Source organism: Bos taurus, chromosome 10 (assembly GCF_002263795.3).
Source record: "Bos taurus isolate L1 Dominette 01449 registration number 42190680 breed Hereford chromosome 10, ARS-UCD2.0, whole genome shotgun sequence".
NCBI lineage: Eukaryota > Metazoa > Chordata > Mammalia > Artiodactyla > Bovidae > Bos > Bos taurus.
In genome coordinates, this window is record NC_037337.1 from 100,331,663 (window position 1) to 100,356,924 (window position 25,262).

At 38.2% G+C, this 25,262-nt stretch overlaps 1 protein-coding gene across 12 annotated transcripts in view; it reads right to left on the reverse strand.

The window, feature by feature from the left end:
• Positions 1–25,262, reverse strand: part of EML5 (EMAP like 5) — a 159,836-nt gene that overhangs the window by 31,450 nt on the left and 103,124 nt on the right. For 8 of the 12 annotated variants that reach the window (XM_059890529.1, XM_059890528.1, XM_059890530.1 and 5 more), the window contains exons 22-29: positions 18,109–18,261; positions 17,281–17,412; positions 15,046–15,134; positions 14,072–14,248; positions 11,508–11,709; positions 10,674–10,800; positions 3,853–3,931; positions 2,455–2,584 (exon numbers count right to left, since the gene is read on the reverse strand). In XM_059890529.1, the coding sequence (XP_059746512.1) occupies positions 2,455–2,584; positions 3,853–3,931; positions 10,674–10,800; positions 11,508–11,709; positions 14,072–14,248; positions 15,046–15,134; positions 17,281–17,412; positions 18,109–18,261 (1,089 nt within the window). Of the gene's footprint in view, positions 1–2,454; positions 2,585–3,852; positions 3,932–5,737; positions 5,747–7,433; positions 7,449–10,673; positions 10,801–11,507; positions 11,710–11,733; positions 12,644–14,071; positions 14,249–15,045; positions 15,135–17,280; positions 17,413–18,108; positions 18,262–25,262 lie in introns of those variants that run through there. The other 4 variants (NM_001206576.2, XM_059890536.1, XR_009496058.1 and 1 more) reach the window with 4 other exon arrangements.

A 25,262-nucleotide genomic window follows, 5' to 3' on the forward strand; every position in this document is an offset into this window, starting at 1 on the left:
ATAACGTTTAATATATCTAACATTGCTTTTGAACTTCTTCTCAAAGTAAAATGTGCTTCATATTTCCCAGGGCTGAGTTCAGTTAAAGGAACAAACAAATAATTATATATGCTACTGACTAAATCAATAGATTAATTAACACATCAGGACTTCTTGGACTATACACACAGCAATGTACCTGCAGAACGGAGAGAAGCCACTGGGGCAGGGGCTTGGTCATCTCTCTACCCCGGCTCTCTGCTGCTGCTGCTAAGTCACTTCAGTCATGTCCGACTCTGTGCGACCCCATAGATGGCAGCCCACCAGGCTCCGCTGTCCCTGGGATTCTCCAGGCAAGAACACTGGAGTGGGTTGCCATTGCCTTCTCCAATGCATGAAAGTGAAAAGTGAAAGTGAAGTCGCTCAGTCGTGTCCGCTCTTAGTGACCCCATGGACTGCAGCCTACCAGGCTCCTCCATCCATGGGATTTTTCCAGGCAAGAGTACTGGAGTGGGGTGCCATTGCCTTCTCCGATCCTGGCTCTCTAGATCCCATCATTAGGAAGCTGAGTAACTAAAAACCAGGAAACTGAAGCAAACTACAGGTATAAATATGCAAGTGTGTTTACTCTCCCATCCTTATGTAGTGTGTCTTTTCTTATCTTCTATATTCTCTGTGAAGGATAAATGAAGCCTCAAAGAGGATTTTCTATTAATAAGAGATATTTTGTAATGACCTAAAGTATTGAATAGAAAATTACCATTGATTTGTATAATCTTGATGAATCTTTTTCTTAAGGAAACTAAAACAGATATACCATATTAATGATTAATACTGACCAGGGGTAGGGGATTATGACTCACATAATCCATTCTATCTAATTAGAGTGAAGCTACCAGAGGGAAAAAAAAGCCAGAAATGTTTGTACTAGATAAACTGTATCTTCAATGCAAACAGTGACAGACTATTTTGTTGGGCTCAAAATCACTGCAAATGGTGACTACAGCCATGAAATTAAAAGATGCTTCCTCCTTGGAAAAAAAGCTATGACAAACCTAGATACTGTATTTAAAAGCAGAGACATCACTTTGCTGACAAAGGTCTGTCTAGTCAAGGCTATGGTTTTTCCAGTAGTCACGTATGGATATAAGAGTTGGAACATAAAGAAAGCTGAGCGCCAAAGAATTGATGCTTTTGAACTGTGGTGTTGCAGACGACTCTTGAGAGTCCTTTGGACTGCAAGGAGGTCAAACCAGTCCATCCTAAGGGAGATCAGTCCTGAAAATTGACTGGGAGGACCGATGCTGAGGGTGAAACTCCAATACTTTGGCCACCGATGCAAAGAGCTGACTCATTTGAAAAGACTCTGATGCTGGGAAAGATTGAAGGCGGGAGGAGAAGGGGACGACAGAGGATGAGATGGTTGGATGGCATCACTGACTCAATGGACATGGGTTTGAGCAAGCCCCAGGAGATGGTGAAGGACAGGGAAGCCTGGCGTGCTGCAGTCCGTGGGGGTCACAAAGAGTCGGACACGACTGAGCAACTGAACAACATTCTGACTTTATGAAGTTTATAACTTTACGTAATAAAGCAATTCAAAATTAATAAAGAGTATTACTAGTAGGATTATCACATCCTCGGTCATCAAATGATGCTTAGAGAACTTTTTCAACAATACAATCAGTTAAATAGACGTCAAGAAATATTTTCCCATCTCTTGGATCTAACAGACATCATCAGTCAAGTCACAGGCAAGCAGCTTTCTTAGTTAACCTTTTTGGCTTTCCAAGCCCTCAGCAGGAACACTGCCACTCCATCGCCAGTCCCTAGCTATCACTCACCCAACATGTTCCTTTCAATCACTAACTGTCAGAGACAACCACTTGCGAGGAAACAGAATAAAGTTATCAATGTTTCTGCTGTGAAACATGCTTTCAACACACAGTCATCCTTCACTTCTAATCGAGATCTATAAGCACTTTGCATTATGAAGTCCTTTTCTGCTGTGCTATACTCTCAAGATTGTAAATTCCTTAAAATATTACTAGGAAGTTCTACAGTATGAAATATTCATATTCAAGATTCATGTATTTTAATTATTTATATTTTTAACAGAGTTTTAAGATGCTAAGTCAGAGAAGGCAATGGCAACCCACTCCAGTACTCTTGCCTGGAAAATCCCATGGACGGAGGAGCCTGCTAGGCTGCAGTCCATGGGGTCACTAAGAGTCAGGCACGACAGAGCGACTTCACTTTCCCTTTTCACTTTCATGCATTGGAGAAGCAAACGGCAACCCACTCCAGTGTTCTTGCCTGGAGAATCCCAGGGACGGGGGAGCCTGGTGGGCTGCCGTCTATGGGGTCGCACAGAATCGGACACGACTGAAGCGACTTAGCAACAGCACCAGCAAGATGCTAAATAAAAAATATTCAATTATAAAAAGAGGGGAATGGAGAATTAGGGTTTCCTACCTGTAGCAACATTGTGAAGAATTCCAACAGATGCGGTGTGATAAATTATATCATCACCATCATTTAAATAGTGAACATTATTCCTGCAGTCTCTGCCTCGATAGCCAAAAACAAGCTCCAACACAAGGTCCTAAAACAATGATAAAACCATTACACATTTGCTCATGTCTGAATGTTCACCATTATTTTGTTGCATATAGTACTGGTGGTCTTCAAACTGGAGGATGCATTTTTGATTTATAAATTTCAAACACAAAACTAAGCTAGATGTGCCTCTCGAAGCTTTTTTGAGCAGCTGAAACACACATTCCATACTTTTCTACATAAATCTATAAAAATGAAAAGGGAAGCATACTGTCATCTGACTCCAAGAATTTTAGTTCTTAAGATTTTGTGTGTTAAACACCGAAATACTTTGTGTCCAAAAGAAAAATATATCGATTTGTGTTAACTGTTAGTCAAAAATATTTGATCTGTATATATAACTGAAGATAAATTAGGTCCAAGTGATATGCTTCCAAGGATCCAAAGAGTTTATCAGCTTCATGTACTAAGCATGCCGTCTCTGATAACTCAGGCTAAAGATACTTCTGTGACTCCAAGTGCCCATTTTCACTGACCCTGTGAGGCTGAGTGGGGCAGGAGGTACAACAATCACCCTCCCACAGCCTTACACCTTGCTTTTGACCTCACAGAGCAGTCTGCTTAAGGACTTCCCTGTAGCTCAAATAGTAAAGAATCTGCCTGGGTTTGATCCTTGGGTCGGGAAGATCCTAAGAATTCCAAGAACAGAGAAGTCTGGCAGGCTACAGTTCGTGGGGTTGCAGAGTCAAACACGACTGAGTGACTAACACACACCCAGCAGTCTGTTTGTTATTGCTGATACTGGGATTATGAAATTATGAAATGTGGAAGAACTTTTCTCTTTTGCTCAATTATTGTGGAAAGTTTCTTTGCTTGGAAGCAGGGCTGTTATTAAACTCTACAGTGAATATATCATGGGGTAAAAGCTCCTGATTTAGTATAAATATTAAATCCTTAACTTATAAGTTCAAACCACTAAGTACAGGACACTCTAAGGTGACTATGCTTCTTTAAGCCATAGATCATTCCATACATTTACATTTAGAAGTTCTCTGAGATATGGTTCAATTCAGTGTATTATTCATAGAAAACTAAAATACTAAAAAAAAAAAAAAAGGGAACAGAGGATGTCAATCCAAGCTCAGACTTGACAGTTAGGCAATCAATTTTTACAACTGAACAAAAAAGAACACTCAACACACTTATTTTCATAAAGAATAATGGTAAGATCTGGGTGTTCTACAAACAGGAAACAGAATAAGCCCTGGACACATTCTAAGGTGCAAGTTAACACCGGGGGTGGATTTTCCTCACCTCTATGGGCCTCTTTTTCTTGCCAACGTTGTTGGTCTGGAGTTTTTCTGGTTGTGGCGGGGCCCTGCTCACCGGAGGCCTGAAACAGAGAAGCGGGAGAGAGGAGGGGAAGCATCACCCGGCGTCCTCACCCAGCTCCTCTCAGCCCTCCAGAGAGCAATGTCTCTGACACTCCACCCCAAGAGTGAACCCCATCTGTGTTTCTCACTAGACTCCATCCTCTATATCTTGGCATCTTCTAAGGCAACAAGGTAGAAAGAAAATGTCAGAACTTCTGTTCACTTTTCTTTTAATTTCTTTGATGTATGTTCCATAAATGCAACTAATACAACAGCATAAGAACAGATTGGTGATAAAAATATACAAATGTTAGTTTTACAAACTCAAAAGCTTCTTGACGGGGTGCGTTACCAACAACAGCCTAGATTACTGCTCTAACGTAGCTATCTCAGTATCTTGCACATGGCAAGTACTCAATATATTCTTCTTGAATTTTGAAAATATTTCTATAAACTTTCCATACTGTTGGCGATGTAAATCACATCTGAGTTCAAAAGTGTGCTCATCACTGGGTCCTCTGTGCCCTTTATCTTCTCCTCTGAAGTTCCTAGTGTGTTTATGGCAACACAGTCAGTTAGGCACACAAGACATTTTACGGCGACTCTGTAAAAGGTTATTACTATTGCCTCCAATTCCTCTTCCCTCGTTTTCACTATTTGCTTCATATTTTGCAAACTTACACAGTAGCTCTCAAATCTATTCCTCTCCCTCTGTTTCCACCACTAAGTTCAGAATCTATTTATAATGTGTCATTAGGTATATGGAGCTCCCATTCTCAGCTATTTAAATGTGGCAACTCTTCCATAAAGAAAGCCTTTTGTTTATTGTTTTTTTTAAACCCACATCATTTAGTTTAAACTCAGATAGTCATTATTCAAATGTTTAATAAGCTGAACAGTGAATCTTAATCAGTCATATATCAACTCACCCTTCAAATTTTAATATTAATTGAGTAACAACTAAATCAGAAAATGATACAACTTTCCAGTCAAGAAAACTCTAACATTTCTGAATAAATTCATAAAATGAAAGGCATAACAATATATTTGCATCTTCAAAGTGATTTTCAAGGTACACACCTATAAAAAGTAAATAAAGTGTTATGTCTTGAACATGTGATATAAATGTGTATTTTCATACACATGTGAAGCAGTATGTAGAAGTATATAACCATGACTGATGACGTACAAGTTTTGCACTTGCAACACTATATGAAGGGCTCTTCACATTATCACAAAGATTTTTGATTCCAAACCTTTTTCATATACTTTTAAAATGTCTATACGTAATAAATATAATTAACTTTATATTATATAGTATTTTAAAATCTTTCTGCTAAAATCATTTTAAAGAATGGGAGCAGCCTTGCCTTCTCCTCCAAGTTCTTGACCTTTATTCAGTGTTATTGTCTGACAGCTTTAATAAGTATGTAATTTTTATCTCTAAATCCTGTATAACAATTAAGCATATTTTAATTTTTGTAAAGATAATTTATATAGGATATATTATTGCTTAAAATTATACAACTTGGAAAATTACACAAGTCAAATGGATTAAGTTTTAGTAAGGCAGTTACTTATATGTTATGAATCCAATTATTAAAGTGAAAAAGTCACGTCCGACTTTTGTGACTCCATGGACTGTAACCCACCAGGTATGACTGCAATTACTAAGATATAGTCATTTCAGGGATAGTAATTTCAAAGGAGAAAAACATGGAAAGCTGTGAACAGAGGTAAAGAACATAGCTCATTAATGGTAAATATCAAAGATAATAAAAAGACAACATCAGGCCTCATGGACTAGAGCAAAGAGAGAGGGTTACCTGGAGCCTCTTTCCAGCAGCAGATAAAAAAGGGAAAAGATTACAACACAAATCTGAATTTAAAATAGTAGTAAAATATGTCCTGTAATAAAATACTTTTACACATTTAACCCAGATAAACTATATGGTATATAGTAAAGGCCTATTGTTTTTATTTATTGCTGTATATAAAAAAAAGGCTTAAATTATTCCATTAATGGCAGGGAAATCAGAAGAAAAAAGATGAAATGGAAAAGAATTCAACATGTTCTATGTTGTATATAGCTTGCCACTCTTATTTTCCACAGTGCAAACTGAATTTCAAATAAAATATGGAAGCTTATTTAATGTTTATTAACGTAAAAGGCTGGTAGCACTGCACTGCTATTAAGGACTGTCTAAGGAACTGAACCTCCCCCTCCTCTGACCCCAGAGGGATTCCCAGTCAGCCAATGTAACCAAGCATGCAGAGGGAGTCTTGAGACCATGTGGTATTTGGGACTGTTCCAACAAAGGAGGTAACTATAAAAAAATTCCCCACAGCAACATAATGGCTGAACAGAACTGGAAGGATCATAGCTGTTAATCTCATCCCCCCTCCCAATGAAACCAGAATTCTCTTACATGTCTAGAACATCCCTTCACAACCCTGATGACAAGTGGGCATTTACTAAACCCTGCATGAACAACTGCTTGTAAGACGGCAATTATCTCTCCACTTAGTTTTCTTTTTTTTTGGAAATGCAGTGATTCCAAAAACGATGAATTATCCTTTATGTGAAGCGGCCACCCAACTTTCCTTTACCCTGTGTTTCTTTTTTTTTTTTTTTTTTTAACCCTGTGTTTCTTTCTAGTTCACTGTAAATTGTCAAGGTCCCTTTAAAATGCAGAGCTCAGTCCTGAAGAAGCTATTCCAGGTCTGATGCTAGGTCTGAATGTTTTACTTCCGATAAAATAGTGTAAGATTATGCAGGCCTTTTCAAGAAGTCACATCACACTCCAGACTCATATCTTTGCACACATCACCTCCTACTTAAAACAGAGTGAATTCCTGCTGCCTGCCAAATTAACTAAGGAGTACCTAACATTTGAAGTTCTGCACAATCTTTCTCAATTACTTGTTCATCTTATCTGTCAGCATTTTCCTGCTGGCGCCTTTTTTAACTTCCAAAACAGACGAGGCTTTCCCATACTGTCCTGTTTCAGAAACTGTCTGAAGACACTTTTATTTGACTAAAGGCAGCTATCAAACGACCCCAAAGAGTCCTTTCTGGCACATATAATTTTATTAAATGTGTAAATATCACTATTGCCCTATGTTAATGTTTTGAAATTAATGAATATATTAAACAAGTATGACATGAAACTAACAGCTTTGCTATCAACTGGAAAAGTTTTCACAGATAAATATGTGTGATTACTGTTTTTACAAGTCTTGAAATTTAAGGAAAAACTAAAACTATTAGAGTACAGGCGTTTCTGAAAAGTCATCTGTAAAAACACTGATTATAAGGAAGACCCTTACAACAACACTTACATATTGTATCTTCAAATGCAACTCTTTTGTAGGATTTGTGCTCTTTCATTTTCTAATTCTTTCTCAGCAAAACTAGTGCAGTGTTTTATAAGGAAAAAAATCAGTACCTTAAAATACCACAAAGACCAAACAGAAGAATAAATTTTTGAGTAAAATATTCTCTTAAATAAAATAACTTACCTTACTACTCCCTGCCTTCAAAAGAAGCAAGAGAAAAAAGTAAGGAGATGAACAGATATGAAAATTGATTATGAATAAAATATATCAGTTTAGTAGACAGAATAAAGGTAACATGTCAATAAAATTCTAAGGAAATACAATAATGCCTAAATTTTATGTCATGTTCTGATTTATTAAAAAAATTGGAAATTTGATTGACAAGTAACTACTTTAAATACATTAAGACTTGTCATAAAAATACTTAAACAGAAAAAGAAAAACATAAAATTATTAATGTCATTTAGGAAAAAAGAATCCACAAAAAAATCAACTAAATAAAGTCAAATTGTCATCAGAAATATTTTCCTTTTAAGTAGATATTTGACAAACATTTGTTTTGTTTATAAAATGTTTTGTATTTGATGATGATGTATTTTATTTAAAACGGAAGACAATTATGTATACAGACCATTTAACCTCTTCACAAAAGTTCAAAGTTGATGAAAAAAAAAACTTCATTTTCATCTCCTTTGATTCTTGCATTTGATGAAAATGAAGACTCATAACTGTGAATCACACTAACGACTTTTCTGCCTTGGCATTTTCAGGAGAATTTAGTAGAACTAAATTATAAAATAATTTGAGAACAAAATGTAAAATAAATAAAAAATAATTTTGAGAATACAAGTTAACAGCAAAGATTACAATTATGACAGTGTCAACCATTCTTTGTGAGCAGTAAAATATTTCTGTCAGAACTTGGGTCACTTCCACAATGAAGGAGGAAATTTAAGTGTTTTACCATGAGGGATGGTCTACAGATTAAAATTAGGTCATATTTTCTGACATACTCCATTTATCTGCTAAATGATAATATTTTCTTTAAAAATCAATATAATAAATGAAAAATAATAATGAGAATATCTAGAGTTTCTTCTTCCCTATATTACATTTTTTATTATGTGAGATAATTTCTTTTAGGGAATATTAAGTACTATACTGAAAATATTCTAATTATGAACATCCACATTTGCATACTGAGTACATCATGAGAAACGCTGGACTGGAAGAAACACAATTTGGAATCAAGATTGCCGGGAGAAATATCAATAACCTCAGATATGCAGATGACACCACCCTTATGGCAGAAAGTGAAGAGGAACTTAAAAGCCTCTTGATGAAAGTGAAAGAGGAGAGTGAAAAAGTGGGCTTAAAGCTCAACATTCAGAAAACTAAGATCATGGCATCCGGTCCCATCACTTTATGGGAAATAAATGGGGAAACAGTGGAAACAGTGTTAGACTTTATTTTTGGGGGCTCCAAAAATCACTGCAGATGGTGACTGCAGCCATGAAATTAAAAGACACTTACTCCTTGGAAGGAAAGTTATGACCAACCTAGATAGCATGTTCAAAAGCAGAGACATCACTTTGCCAACAAAGGTTTGTCTAGTCAAGGCTATGGTTTTTCCTGCGGTCATGTGTGGATGTGAGAGTTGGACTGTGAAGAAGGCTGAGCGCCAAAGAATTGATGCTTTTGAAGTGTGGCAAAACTGAACTGATGGCTCTAATTAATAAATATACAGGTAGTATTTATTACTCTGTGGATATTTAATTTCAGTACTAAAAGAAAAAGCTCTTAGGGAGTTCCCTGGAGTCCAGTCGTTAGGACTCAGCACCTTTACTGCTGTGGTCCTGGGTTCAATTCCTGGTTGGGGAACAAAGGTCTCGCAAGTAGTGTGACATGGCCTAAACTACAGTAAAAAAAAAAAATTTTTTAAAGGAAGTCTGTCAGTATTAACCAGATATCTCCTTAGGTTACTTTGTATTTTAGTCCAAGAAAGGGGTAGTGGAGAATTACTACCTAAATTCTTTATATACATTACTTCATTTCATGAAATACTCCATAAACTGTGGATTATAATATTTATTTTACCTCTGAGGAAATTGAGGCTCAGAGAGAATGAAAAGTTTCTCAAGGTCAACAACTGGCAAATAATAAAAATGAGTATTTTAACCCATTTGCATGCTAAGTTGCTTCAGTTGTATCCAACTCCGTGTGACCCCATGGACTGCAGCCTACCATCTCCTCTGTCCATGGGATTCTCCAGGCCAGAATACTGGAGTGGTTGCCACGCCTTCCTCCAGGCAATCTTCCTGACCCAGGGACTGACCCTGTGTCTGCCTGCATTGGCAGGTGGGTTCTTTACCATTGGCACCACGTGGGATCTTATTCCAAAAACTATGCCCTTTGACCTGTCTTCAGAGTCGTCACCTCAACCTTGAATACCGTACAAGTATTTAGATCATGGTATGTTCAGCATTAAAAAAAAAAACATACCTCTAGTTTAATATTCTGCCCCTTCTTATGCCTTTATGGCTTCCCTGATAGCTCAGTCGGTAAAGAATCCACCTGCAATGCAGGAGACCAGGGTTCAATCCCTGGGTCAGGAAGATCCCCTGGAGAAGGAAATGGCAACCCACTGCAGTAATCCTGCCTGGAAAATCCCATGGACAGAGGATCCTGATGGGCTACAGTCCATGGGGCCACAAAGAGTCAGATACAACTTACACCACAAACAGATCATCACTGTTCACCCCCGTTTTAAGTGACTCTATGCAGTTTACTGATCCATATGCCTCTTCACTGTTTTCTATCTTCTCTAATGATTTTAAAAGCATCAGGCTCACAATTTTTCTCTTGATCTGTCATTACACTAAGATACTTTATTAAATGAAGTTCTCTTTCCTCATAAGACTGCAGTGCACATAGCCTTATTTTGATTTGCCAATTCTTGACAAAGACCAATAATTCCCAGAGACAAGCTATACTTCAACTTGCCTTTTTGGAAAAAATTTAAAATAATGACTTTCTATCCTTGATCAAATGCACATGGATAAAAAGGCCTTTTCAAAACGTAAGCATCTCTCTGGTTCATGTGCCTCCTAAAACATACTAGGTATTAGATTCAGTTTGTATTATTTCTTGAAACCCTACCACATATATTTATAAAAGTTAGCAAGTAAGATTCCTTTAATCATACAGACTTTATATATAGCATCATTCCCTAAGCTACTTGCAAAGGACAGCGTCATTACCAAAAAGTATTTCAGGACAAACATGCTTTCTAAGAGAAGCTGGGGCTGTAACATGCAAGAGCACCACCAATACTTATTTTCTACAAAAAATTCATTCAGTTAAACAATTCAATTTCTAATACTGATAACTTTTTCTTCATCTAGTTTTAAACTTGATTGTTACCTCTCATCAGTTGAGGGTTCTTTTTGTTGTAAATGAGGCTTGATTCCAAACATTGGGCGAATATTTGTTGATAAGGCTCTGATGGTGTAACTGATTTCATTCTCCCTTGTGACATCACTGTCATAGCCTAACATCAAAATATAAGAATTATTCTCTACGTTATAGCTGAGGATCTCAATTATGATCTTAAAAATCAGATACAAGGACATTAAACAATATGAAATAAGTTAAATACATCGTGTTATAGTCAAATTATGAAATAACAAACAGCCAGTAAAAATGATGTAGAAGAATATTTAGTGATAAAGAATGCTGATTAAGTGATAATAGCAAGCTACAAAAAAAAAACCCTCAATATGATGCCATTTTTGTAAAAAAAAAAAAAAAAGATAATTTATATAAATACACATACCCCTATGGGTAACATCCCAAATGTTAACAGAAGTTACCTCTCTGAGTGTTCAAATTATGGATGCTGTGTTCATTTTTTTATTGCAAAATGTACTTTCTAACTTTTCTACAATGAGTGGGTATTACTAGTATAATAGGAAAAACACAGAATTATTTTAAAGGATGAGGTTCAATACTATAAATTTATTTTAGTAGTGCTTCTTTAAAGTATGATTATCACACACTGCTAAATGAAGAATAAGTCATCAGTATATGCCAACCTGTTATTTTAGAGTCGCAAAAAAAATTCTGGTGTTAAACAGACCAAAAAGACTGAAACGATAATTATTCAAGCATTATTATTACTTATTAAACTTCTGCAGTTTAAATCAGTTGTGCTAAATTTTTTCTATGTTTTTGTTAAAATACCTTAAAATGACATACCCCCATCTTCTTCAGAATCTATATCAGATTCTTCGCTATCACAAGGTCTTTTTTCTCGATAGCCCTCCATTTCATTTGTCCAAACCATTAAAGACATATCTGCGCCTCCTAAGGTAACCAACATGCTGTCATCGTAAGTCCAGCGAACATTTGTGACATGTGTACTATGGGCCACGTACCTCTTAAACTTTCCAAATTTTCCCTAAAAATTAAAAAAAATTCAAATTTCTGAGAAATTTTATTACTTGAAAAGTTTTTATAATTTTGAACTTCTTTCTTAATCTCTGATTGGAAATTAATCATTGCAAAGGCACTTTGTTAAAAAAAAAAAAAAAAGAGAGAAAATACTGAAACTCACTAAAATAAAAAGTAACCGCTCCCAAACTTAGTGAAGATAGGATAAACTAGTATTTTTGCACTCTGCTGTGCTATGGGCATAACTCTTTTGGAAATCAACTTGGTATTCTACATTGAAAAGTATGAAAATGCTGACCTTTGTCTCACCATCCCTTTTTAAGAGTATATGCTAAGGAGACCTTATCTATACAAAAAACATTCGCCATAGTACTGACTTACAGCAGTGAAACATTTTATTTTATTTTTTTTTGAAACATTTTAAATACTGTAAATATTCAACATAGTAATAGTTAATTATGGTGGATATCTTTAAAAAAACTATGGCTATGCAGACATATTATTGTCAGAAAGAAACACAATAACTGGGAAAATCAGGATACGAATGCCTATGTACATACAGCACGGCCATATTAACAAAAAGTAATTAGCAAACATTTCACTATATACTCATGTACATATCTTTCATTGTAATTCACTAGTGTGTTTGATTATAAGCAGATGTTACACACAGTAGTGTATTTTTCTTTTAAATATAAGGACAAATCCAAGATACTGATAACTTTTAAATCTAGAACACTAGCACTACTGGATTACATAGGTAAATTTCAGATCAACGTGTCATAAGCAGGTTTTATATGGACATCTTCTCAAGGGTGTTAAAATAAGACATGTCTTAAATAAACAAAACGTGTTCAGTCGCTCAGTCGTGTCCAACTTTGCAACCCCATGCATTGTGGCCTGCCAGGCAAGTATACTGGAGTGGGCTGCCATTTCCTTCTCTAGGGAAACAAAACATAGTAATAGTTAAATCAGTGGATTCTTTGGAAACGAGGAATCAATAAAATCAGCTGAAATCGAAGAGAAATCTGTCATGAAAACACCAGAAGAAGATCATTTCCCTACGATTTTCTGGTTCTTGCTAGTAAGGAGAAGAAGAAATCTGTGGACCAGCATTCTAGAACATACTCTTAGGGCTTCTACACCATCTAGAACACTAAGAGTGAAGCCTTTATTAATAAATGTCTTGTTGGAACATTTGTGTCAAGTAAGGTTCTACAACTTCAGTGTATCTAAAACAAGGACTTGTGAAATATTTTCTTGGGTACCTGAGTTCTCTATGGGAATTTTTAAAACTCACAGTTTCATTTTAATGCTGAAATGAATTAATTAAGACCATCATGCACCGAATATCATGATTTCAGTGCCATATTTCAAACTTATATATATGTTCATGTTGGTGCTAGATTATAACATACATCTGAATTTGTGACAAGGAAATGCGTATCTATACTTGATGTCATGAATTTTATTTTTGTGCTAAGTGAAAGCCTAATGTTTCCCAGTAGTTTGAACAGAAGAAAGCAGTAAAAGGATTCAGTCATCACATAGCACACAGTTAACGTGGGCACGTACACTTCAAAGAATCTCTACAGTTTGGTTTTATAAAAATAGCATTATTCATCACATTAAACCAATGTTGTTTACTTTGATTTTAGAGGTATTATAATTTATAGTGTTTTACATTTAATCAGCGGAGAAGGCAATGGCACCCCACTCCAGAACTCTTGCCTGGAAAATCCCATGGGTGGAGGAGCCTGGTAGGCTGCAGTCTATGGGGTCGCTAAGAGTCGGACACCACTGAGCAACTTCACTTTCACTTCTCACTTTAGTGCATTGGAGAAGGAAATGGCAACCCACTCCAGTGTTCTTGCCTGGAGAATCCCAGGGATGGGGGAGCCTGGTGGGCTGCCGTCTATGGGGTCGCACAGAGTCGGACATGACTGAAGTGACTTAGCAATAGCAGTAGCAGTATATTTAATCAGAACATTTTAAATGTTAAAGTTGTAAATATCAAGAGTTTGTATTTAGTGTTAATGATATATATTTTATCATACGAATACTAAAATTATTTAATATTAGGACTAAAAGAAGGATTCTTCTAAAAGGAATATTTATACTACTCAATACTCAGAAACCATACAATATAATATGTAACTTAAGATATGGGATCATAAATTATAATACTACTTCTAGATAAAAGCTATAAACATGATGTCAAGAACAGGAAATAAATTATGAACCTTTCATATTACAACATTATGTATTCCACATGTGATATTCATATTACAACAGTGAAACGCTATGAAAGGGCATTACCTTAACCATTTTTATAGTTATGATCATTAGAATTAAAGAAAAACACATACTTTAGCAGGATATCTAAATAACTTCACAAATCCCAAATCGTCCCCAGTAGCTAGGACTGTTTTGTCACTGGTGAGGCAAGAGGCAGTTACGTCCGTGACCTCTCCAATTACTGGCCAAATTGCCTCACAGCAGAAACCAAGCACACTTGTCCATGATGCCCAACCAATTTTTTCTGCCTAAAAAATAAAAAAAAGACTGCTCTAAGTTTATAATATCTCACTCTAAAACATTAACAACAAAAAACTGAATATTCTTCTTTGTAATTAATTATAGATCTCACAAGTAAAATTAAAAGTTTAATAAAAACAGTGAAACAAATTATTAGTTGCTCTGGTTCTGTACCTTGCCAAGTCCACTAGTTCCTGCAGAAAAATTTTAACATAACTTCATTCAAGATTTATTTATCCACTGTGTATTCTAGATGCTGAACATACAGTGACAATATAATAAATAGGACTTTTTCTGCTCTTAGAATATCAGAAACGGATTCTTTCATTTCATGTCTAAACTTCTACTAGTACTTTTATAAGCATGTTTTCCAATTAATCATTATTGGAAATTAAGAATCTGACTTACAATCCCTCTCCTTACTAAGCCACTTTCAAATTAAATTTAGTTTCTCTTCCTTGGCCGTGTCAAAAAGTTTTGCTAATAATGTCAGTCACAAAACCACACACACATTTTTTTTTCTTTTTCTTTTTTCCTTAAATAGAAATTTGCCAATAAGCATCTTAGGTACATGGGTTCCAAAAGATTCGACAGAGATGCAGTAATCCAGTCTTAGACGGCATGTCTTTTACGTGCTATTGTATGCTTCTTGTCTTTTAAGTAAAGTAATTAGAGAAGAGCCAGCCATACAAGTAAGCAATTTATTCCTTTTCTTAACATAGCATATTTTCCTGTACCCAGACAGGCATCTGCTTTCTAACCACTATTAGTCATATCAACATTACAAGCACTACTATCTTCCTACCTCTCCACTGGGAATGGTTTGTTTTTTCCCTCTGGGAGCTTCAAAGAATAACTGTTCTTTAGCACCAGTGTTGACCTGTAAAAGCTTTCCTTAAAAAAATTAAAAAATATACACATATATAAAATATAAATACATACACAGTTAGTATGATGTTTAACTTTTTTGGGAAAAATTTAGCCTTAACATAAAACCATTTTCCTTTGCATCAACCATAATAAAGTAATTAATATGTAATAAAGTAATTAAATTCCTAAATGGCTTAATGTGTGTGTGTGTGTGTGTGTGTGTGTGTGTGTGTGAGCACGCGCTTCCCAGGTGGCTCAGCAGTAAAGAATCTGCCAGCCAATGCAGGAGACGTAAAGAGATATGGGTTCAATCCCTGGGTGGGGAAGATCCCCTGGAGGAGGAAATGGCAACCCACTGTAGTATTCTTGCCTGGAAAATCCCACGGACAGAGGCTCCTGGTAGGCTGCAATCCATGGGGTTGCAAAAAGTCTGACACAACTGAGTGACTGAGCATGCACGTGTGTGTGAATAAGTTATTTCTGTCATCATGCATATAAAAATCCTAGAAATAAAATTTGAAGTATCATTTAAAATAGGAAAAGGAGTACATCAAGGCTGTATATTGTCATCCTGCTTAGTTAACTTATATGCAGAGTACATCATGAGAAACGCTGGGCTGAAGGAAGCACAAGCTGGAATCAAGACTGCCGGGAGAAATATCAGTAACCTCAGATATGCAGATGACACCACTCTTATGGCAGAAAATGAAGAGGAACTCAAAAGCCTCTTGATGAAAGTGAAAGTGGAGAGTGAAAAAGTTGGCTTAAAGCTCAACATTCAGAAAACTAAGATCATGGCATCCGGTCCCATCACTTTATGGGAAATAAATGGGCAAACAGTGGAAACAGTGTTAGACTTTATTTTTGGGGGGCTCCAAAATCACTGCAGATGGTGATTGCAGCCATGAAATTAAAAGATGCTTACTCCTTGGAAGGAAAGTTATGACCAACCTAGACAGTGTATTGAAAAGCAGAGACATTACTTTGTCAACAAAGGTCCATCTACTCAAGGCTGTGAGGGGTTGGACTATAAAAGCTGAGCACAGAAGAATTGATGCTTTTGAACTCTGGTGTTGGAGAAGACTCTTGAGAGTCCCTTGGACCACAAGGAGATCCAACCAGTCCATCCTTAAGGAAATCAGTCCTGAATATTCATTGGAAGGACTGATGCTGAAGCTGAAATTCCTATACTTTGGCCATCTGATGCAAAGAGCTGACTCATTTGAAAAGACTCTGATGCTGGGAAAGATTGAGGGCAGGAGGAAAAGGGGACAACAGAGGATGAGATGGTTGGATGGCATCACTGATTCAATGGACATGGGTTTGGGTGGACTCCGGGAGTTGGTGATGGACAGGGAGGCCTGGCGTGCTGTGGTTCATGGGGTCGCAGAGTCGGACACGACTGAGTGACTGAACTGAACTTTTAAAATATACATTTTAACTGTATTTGGAAAAACTAATTTACAATACCATATTTACAGAGGTGACTATCTGAAACAACAACCCCTCAAAATGGAGCATTTAAAATATTAACCTTTATTCAAATTATTAACACTGACATATGCCACACATTCTGCTAAAAAACAAAGATATTCATTAAATCCTGTATGTTAAACAACTATGATAATTTTAGGGAATGTATTTTATTGAATGCTGGGGAAATTACATTAAAATTAGGAATTCCCTAGTGGTCTACCGGTTAGGACTCCGGGCTTTCACGGCTGTGGCCTGGGTTGAGTCCCTGATCAGGGAACTGACAGCCTGCAAGCTGCAGAGCACAGCCAAAAAAACAAAGAAAAAGGTCAAACACTGCTCTTAAAAAAACCCTAATTAACAGAACTCTTTTCTAAAATTTCAGTGACTATTTATATCAAACTTATCTGGCAAAAACTAGGACAAATGACTAAAAAAGAATAATATTTAAATTACTTTACAAATTAAGAATCTATCACTTACTGTACTATCATTTGAATTATATTAGACGAGGTATTGAAAAGTCTAAACTCCCAGCATTCATCTTTAGATATGAAATAAAGTAGTGAAAATCATTTTGAGAATAATGTTTCTTTTTCACAGTGCTTTTGAACTCATCTGTCGAATTATTTGTCTCTAAAGTAGCTGTACTAAATCAATGAAACTTTATCAAACAGTAAGTTACTGAAATTCTTACCTCTAATATCCCAGTCGACATGGGTTATGTAACTGGTAGCGCCTTTGCATATTCCTACTCGTTTACTGCTCATGACATTGTATATATCTATAAAGCTATCATGTGATGCTACAGCAAGATATTTCCCAGAACCTATAATAGAAACATAATTGCTTGAAATTTTCTACAGTTAGAAATATTTTTTATACTGTACAACTAGAGTTAATTTTCTTAATTTTTTTGGAGGAACTTTAGGTGTTTTGCATTTTATAAAAAGACATATGAGTCAAGCAATTAATGGTAATATTTTTCATATATAATTAACACAATGAAATAAAATTTTAATGTAGTGAGGTAGTGTGATGGAAAGAAAATGTCAAAAATTATACACAAAGTAATTTTGATATTCTTTGCATTTAACAAAACTTTAAATTTAGGAAAAAATATAAGTAAGCTAACATAAATAAAATTTGCCTTAACATTAGTAATTCCATAGTAGGTTTTGTCATTAGTAATGAATACATGGAAACTGATAAAGCAAAATTAATGTAATTTCAAAAGCATTAGGAATACAATGAAAAGTTATCTAATCCCTCATGTTACAAATGAGGAAAAGGAAGCTCAAAGAAATGCCTTGGCCCAAGTCACACAGAAACTTTAGTGACAGAACTGGCCCTAAACCAGATATTTTGCCACTGATCTACAGTGCTTTCACCTCTCACTATACTGCCTCTTCTAGTAAAAAACTAAAATTCCGAGATAAAATAACAGTAAATAAAAAATCACACATTGAGATATTCACTGTCATACTCAAATTAATAATCAAATATGATTTCAATGAGATCTTACCTGGTGAAAATCGAATATCTGAAATAACATCTTTTCTGTGGTGAAAAGAGACAAGATCTTCTAGAGTATCTGCATTTGCCATTAAGAAACTTCCATCATTGAGACCTACAGCTAAAGCTTTACCATCAGGAGAAAAACAGCAACACCTTCCACCTAAAAAACAAAGAAAGCATGTATCAGGGGATTTTCCTCTATTAAAAAAAGTATATGCTTAAGAAAACTTTGATTTCACAGAGGAGGATTCCTATGTTTATTATAGCTTCAAATCAATATTAGAAATAAAGACGCAGATAATAAAGTTTTTTATTGAGAACAATGGTACAGAATTCCAAGCATTAATTAAGACAAACCATTCCTTTTCTGAATGTAGGAAAAGTGAGTACTGATAGTGACCTTGAAAGAAACTAAGCTGATGAAAAGAATGAGAGATTTTTAACTACATAAAAAGCCAATAATATAATATATGTGGAAATTTTGTTGTTTCTGTTAGGGGAGTTTGCTACCTTTGCAGTTTCTATCCAACAAACAAGACATTTAAGAAATAAGGTCATCTTTATAAAAATGATTTCAAATTTAAAAAAACCTGAAAATAGGCAATTATTAGTTTAAGCCAGGAAGATTTATACACATTTTAAAACTATACATGAAGAAATCATAATATTAATATTATTAACTAAAAAAAATAAGGGTTAATGCCGAACTGGCAAACACAAAAAATGGGCTTAACCCAACAACAAAGGATGTAGCAGGCAAACTCATAGCCCTAAGGCTTTTGATATCTTGCATAAACTCTGGAGTGGGACAGATAAGGTACAGCTGTTACAGAATGAAAAGTTGTAGAATGAACTGAGAATAAGCAGTCACTTTAATCAAGCATACATTAGAAATCTAGGATGTGATTTCTGATATTTAAGAGTCAAGAGATGATGGTGACCTGAAGCAGAGTAGCAGCAGTGGAAGTAGTGAGAAATGGTAGGATTTGTATACCTTTTGAAGAAAGAGATGGCAGGACCTTGACCAACTGGGAGTAAAGCAGGAAACAAGAGAGAAAAGTAGAGGCTATGTTTTTTGTTTGAATCATGATGTTATTTACTGAGATAGGAAAAACTAGGGGAGGTGTGAGTGTTTGTGGTTTTGTGCCCTTAAGAATGCCTGTGAGAAATTCAAATGAAGACATCAAGGAGGCATTTTGTAATATTAATACTTCTCTGGAGCTCAAGGGAGAATATAGGGCAGGGATATATTATACATAAAGGAGGTAGCGGTTATAGCCATGAGACTGGAGAAGGACTGTTATTCATTTACTGCCTCTCAACTCCAAATCCGCCCTTATTTTTCCTGCTCTCTGATTACTGGGGGCTTCTCAGGTGGCTCAGTGGGTAAACAATCTGCCTGCAATGTAGGAAACACAGGAGATATGGGTTCGATCCCTGGGTTGAGAAGCTCCCCAGGAGGAAAGGGCATGGCAACCCCCCCCCCCCCCGCCCCGGCCCCAGCACTCTTGCCTGGAGAACCCCGTGGACAAGAGTAGGTTGGTGGACTACAGCCCACGGGGGCGCAGAGACACAACTGAAGCGACTGAGCGTGCACGCACTGACTGGGGCTGGACCCTACAGATGTTTTTCCTTTGCCAGCAGAGGGTGCTGGAGGGAAGGCCAAAGAAGAAGGAAGACCCTTATCTTCCTTCCGATATGCTGTAACCAGAGGGTTAATGAGGGGACAGGAGCTGGGGGTAGGGGGGTTTCTCTGCCTTCCTAGCAGAAGATCTAGATCAGCCCGAGGGCAAGTTTCTTTTCTACTGGCAGGCAGTATGTTCCTGAGGCACCTATACCTTTTCCAAAGAGATCTGAATCTCTGCCCCAGGGAAGAGGGGAGGGTTCACCCTTTAAGTTTATTCCTTGATCACTGTCCATAGCCCTATGGGTGGCAGCTGCTTTCTGCAGCTGCTACTTCCCCTTAGAATCCTCTTTCACATCTTTTAGTAGTTAAATCACCTTTCATTAGCTAACAATCCATATTAAAATTTCCCTGTTCAAATTACTGGGGTGGTTTCTGTCTGTGATTGATACACAATAGTACTGAAGTGGCCAAAGGAGGCATATTGTTAAAGATAAGATTTGCGGAATTGGTTCAGTCATGCGTTTGGGCTTCAGCGTAGTGCTGGGTCCCTGCCAATGGGAAATGGGGTACAAGCCATCCAGGGTGTGCACTGGCATAGCAACAAACTAAGCTGTGCCCTGTGGGTGACTGAAGTACCCACTGCAGAAAGTGCCTGGGGAGTCCGAGAAGCTGCTGCCCTTCACCACGACAACAATGACGATGACCACGAGCTCGGCACTGTACAGAAGATTACACTGAACGCAGAGTTAACAGAATGAAATAACAAGCCCAGGTCCTTTAAACTCTCAGCGTGAGTCATGGTCTGAAGAGAGAGCTTCCGTGACAAACCTAAATGAATTTCTGACGGGGCCGATACTGCCAAAAACCTAAATGAATTTCTGACGGGGCCGATACTGCCAAAAACTTACAATGGTAATTGAATTCACAGACTCGCCAAGTTTTCTTGTGTGAAAGTGAGGGCACTGGTTGGGAAAAGAACTCTTCACCATGGACTGGGAGCTCCTGGCCGGACTTCGACAAAACTGAGTCTTGATCTTCTAAGTTGTTTGGGGTTTCACTGGCAGAGCAGAGAGCTTCCTCTCCTGGAAGACTCACCTTCTGCAACAGATGCTTGCAGAGGATGTCTAACCTCCTGAAAAACCATCACCATCATTCCTTTGCCGTCACTAGACCCCTAACTTGGATCAAATCTCAGCGTGCTCTAAGGCAGAGGTTGGCAAACGTCTTAAAGGACCAGAGAATAAATATTTTCAGCTTTGCAGACCACATCAGCTCTGTCACAACTACTGAACTCTGCTCCTGCAGTGCAACAGCACACGGAGACAACACGTGAAAAAACGGGCATGGCTGGGTTCTGACAGAGCCTGACTTACAAACTCAGGAGGTGGAGTGGACTGGATGCATGGGCTCACCTCTGACACAGAGGAAGGGATCCTAAACCTCAGGGAGGTAAGGATACTGGAGAAGATCTTTCACATGCATCCTGCATACCCTCCCATCAATTACAGATCCCCTGAAGAAGTCCAGAAAATAGTCCCTTCACAAAAGCATTGAGAGATACATTCATTAAGGGCAGCATCTGCGTCACTGAAAAGCTCTGTGTCCCCCACTTAGAGGTCAGGAAGTGGAAATGTCACCACAGGCTCCCTGATGAAAAAGACACTCCTGGAGAAGCAGACGCCAAGCAGCAGTGCTTAATCAACAAAAACAAGGTATGTTCTTTCACCAGAAAGGGCAGGAGGGATGTACTACTAATCACAATATTTTGGCTTGTGGAGATTTCTGTTGGTGGTTAATTAATCACAGGGTCCCCAGGAATGAAATAAGTAAGTTACTAGATTAGTGTTTGATCTACATAATAGGAAAAACTCCAGACCTGGTGGCTAAAACACCCGACTTAAATCATCACAGTGGAGAGTCATAGACTCCCAGCAACTTTTCAGACCTAAGCAAATCCATATACTCAGAGTCCCCTGACTGAAGGGAAGGCCAAGTCCCAGTGAGGAAGAACTATGAAGCACTGCTGCAGGTATGTCGGTATGTAGCAAAAATCTTCCTCCAAGGTTTGGGGGCCACTTAGTAGAATGACTATGAACTGAAGAAAAGGAAAGACCCAAACTTCTAGGAATTACTAGACATGGGCTCCGCAGTGACACTAGTTCTTAAGAACACAAAATGCTGCTGTTGTACAAGCAGTAAAAGTGGGGCCTTAAGGTGATCATGTGATAGACGGATTCTAAGTCCAATTTCAAATCACAGTGGACCCCATCCAATTCCTGAAGTGGAACAGATACACTTGGCAACTTGTAGAATGCTCTACGCTGGCTCTGTGGATCCAAGGGTAAGGAAGAACTAAATGAAAACCCGTGGAAATTTCTCTGCTACTAAGACAATAAACGGAAACAAAACCGCAAGCCTGAGAACTGCAAAAATCAGTGATATTACCTAGGACATGAAATACACAGGAATAATAATTCCTATCATATTGTCATTGCTTGTTTGGCCTGTACTGAAGTAAGATGGAGTTAGCTAATAACTCTGGATAATAAATTTAATCAGGAGATGATTCCAATTGAAGCTACTCTTCCAGATCTTTACTAGAACAAATTACCATAGTCCCTAGCATTTTACAGCATTTTACAAGCAGCTACGGCCCTGGCCAATATGCCCTTTTATCTCCATACCAATTGTAAAGACCACTAGAAGCAGTTTGCTTTTACCTGGCTTGCATCTGTGGACACCTTCAAATCCTTGCCTCAGGGCTATTTCAACTCTCCTGTTCTCTGCCATTGGAGAAGAAAATGGCAACCCACTCCAGTGTTCTTGCCTGGAGAATCCCAGGGACGTGGGAGCCTGGTGGGCTGCTGTCTATGGGGTTGCACAGAGTCAGACACGACTGAAGCGACTTAGCAGCAGCAGCAGCAGCAGCAGCAGTTCTTTGCCATAACAGAGTCCCCAGAGATCCTTATCATCTTGACACTCCATAAAACATCTCAGTGCTCTACTACACTGATGACATTATGCGGAGCGGATCTGGGGAGCAGGAAGCAACAAGTACTTCAGATGTCTTAGTAGGACACAAGTGAATTAGGACAGTGGCAGATAATTTCCACAAAGACATAGGAACCCTGTCACCTCAGTGATGTTTCTGGGGATCCAATGATCTTGGAATATGTCAAGCCATTCCCTCCACCATGAAAGACAAATTGCTACACCTCCCATCACCTACCACAAACACAAGGAGCAAAATGCTTGCTAGGCCTTTCGGGAAGCAACACAGCACATCTGAGTGAGCTGCTCTACCCATGTATCAAGGTGCTTATAAGCTTCCGGTGGGGGCCAGGACAAGAAAAGGCAAGCTGACCTTCCGCTCTGATCTTAGGATCAAGCAGATTTAATGACCTTCAAAGCATCTGCGGCGCCTCTGGAAAGGTCCCAAAGGAACATACCTCAGATGGGAGAAAGGCCACATCCTTCACAGGTAACTATTTTCCTTTTGAGACGCAGCTTCTGGATTGCTACCAGGTCTCACTAGACAGCAAGTAAATGCCTAACTATGGGATATCGGGTAACTGTGTCCCGAGCGTCCTTTCATAAACTGAAAATGACATGACCAGGCAAGTTACTGACTGGGTGTTCAGAAGAGCAATCTGTCATCAACTAGACACAGAATAGAAAAGACCAGGCTTGGCGAGATCTGGAAGTTACAAGTAATTTGTATGAACAGGGGGCTCAGAATCCTTCAGCAATAAATCCTACTGCAATGTCTCTTCTCTCTCTCAATCTGTACTGATGGCCTCAGAGGGGTTCATTATGATCAACTGAGTGAAGAAGAAAAACACTGAGCCAGATTTTCAGATGTTCCTACATGGTATGTTAGTCTTGATGAAACTGAAAGAGGAGAGTGAAAAAGTTGGCTTAAAGCTCAACATTCAGAAAACGAAGATCATGGCATCTGGTCCCATCAGTTCATGGCAAATAGATGGGGAAACAGTGGAAACAGTGGCTGACTTTATTTTTTGAGCTCCAAAATCACTGCAGATGGTGACTGCAGCCATGAAATTAAAAGACACTTAATCCTTGAAGGAAAGTTATGACCAACCTGGATAGCATATTCAAAAGCAGAGACATTCCTTTGCCAACAAAGGTCCGTCTAGTCAAGGCTATGGTTTTTCCAGTGGTCATGTATGGATGTGTGAGTTGGACTATGAAGAAAGCTGAGTGCCGAAGAATTGATGTTTTTGAACTGTGGTGTTGGAAAAGACTCTTGAGAGTCCCTTGGACTGCAAGGACATCCAACCAGTCCATCCTAAAGGAGATCAGTCATGGGTGTTCATTGGAAGGACTGATGCTGAAGCTGAAACTCCAATACTTTGGCCACCTCATGCGAAGAGTTGACTCATTGGAAAAGACCCTGATGATGGGAGAGATAGGGGGCAGGAGGAGACAGGGACAACAGAGGATGAGATGGCTGGATGGCATCACCGACTCGATGGACATGAGTTTGAATGAACTCTGGGAGTTAGAGATGGACAGGGAGGCCTGGTGTGCTGCAGTCCATGGGGTCGCAAAGAGTTGGGCACAACTGAGCGACTGAACTAAACTGAACTAAAGCATCACAGCCACACTAGGGGTAACCCGGAGGGACTGTAGTAAAACTCCCCAGTGGGCAGGTCTTCAAGCAGTGCACCTGGTTTATCACTTCTGTAGTGCGAGATGACTACACAGACAGATTTATACTGATTTATTAGCAACTGTTCACTATTTGAATAGATAGAAACTGGAAGAAACAGGATGGGACGATGAGAGGAAAGGAAATCTAGAAGATAAACGTGTGGGTAAAACTCTCAGAAAGGGCATACATAGGCTGTGAAGATTTTTGTGTCCAAAATAAAGTCCAATACGTGTACCTATTGCAGAGGAAGCTCTCAATAATCAGAGGGACAAAACAATATGTTTTATGGACAACAGGCAGCCTCTTTTCCTAGCCAGCTAGCACTTGCTTAGTGGGTCAAAGGTGGCAAGGGCAAAGTCTCTGCTTGGGTTCAAAACCACAGACTTTTCTTTACCACAGCTGGTCTTGGTACTGCTCAATCTGCTAACAGTAGAGACCTACTGAACCTCTGATAAGGAACCAGTCCTCAGGGAAAATAGCCCAGCATCTGGTGGCAAGCTGATTACACTGAGCCTCTTTCATTACAGAGAGGACAGAGTCATCCTCAGTGGGACAGACAGGACTTTTGGATTCACCTTCCCTGTCCACAGAGCTTCTGCTAGCACCACTATCCATGGCCAGGATACCTAATCCACCATCACCAAATTCCAAGGTTCTGATCAAGGAACTCTTTCATAGTGAAGGCTGTGCAGCGTCTGGCTCATACCTACGGAATTAGCTAGTTTTATCACATACCCTCATCTTCCACAGAGGGCTACTAACAAAATGATGGAATGGCTTACTGAAAACTGATGTATAGAATCTTTTGCAAGCAATATCCTGAAAGACCAGGGTTTTGTGTTACAGGATGCAGTATATG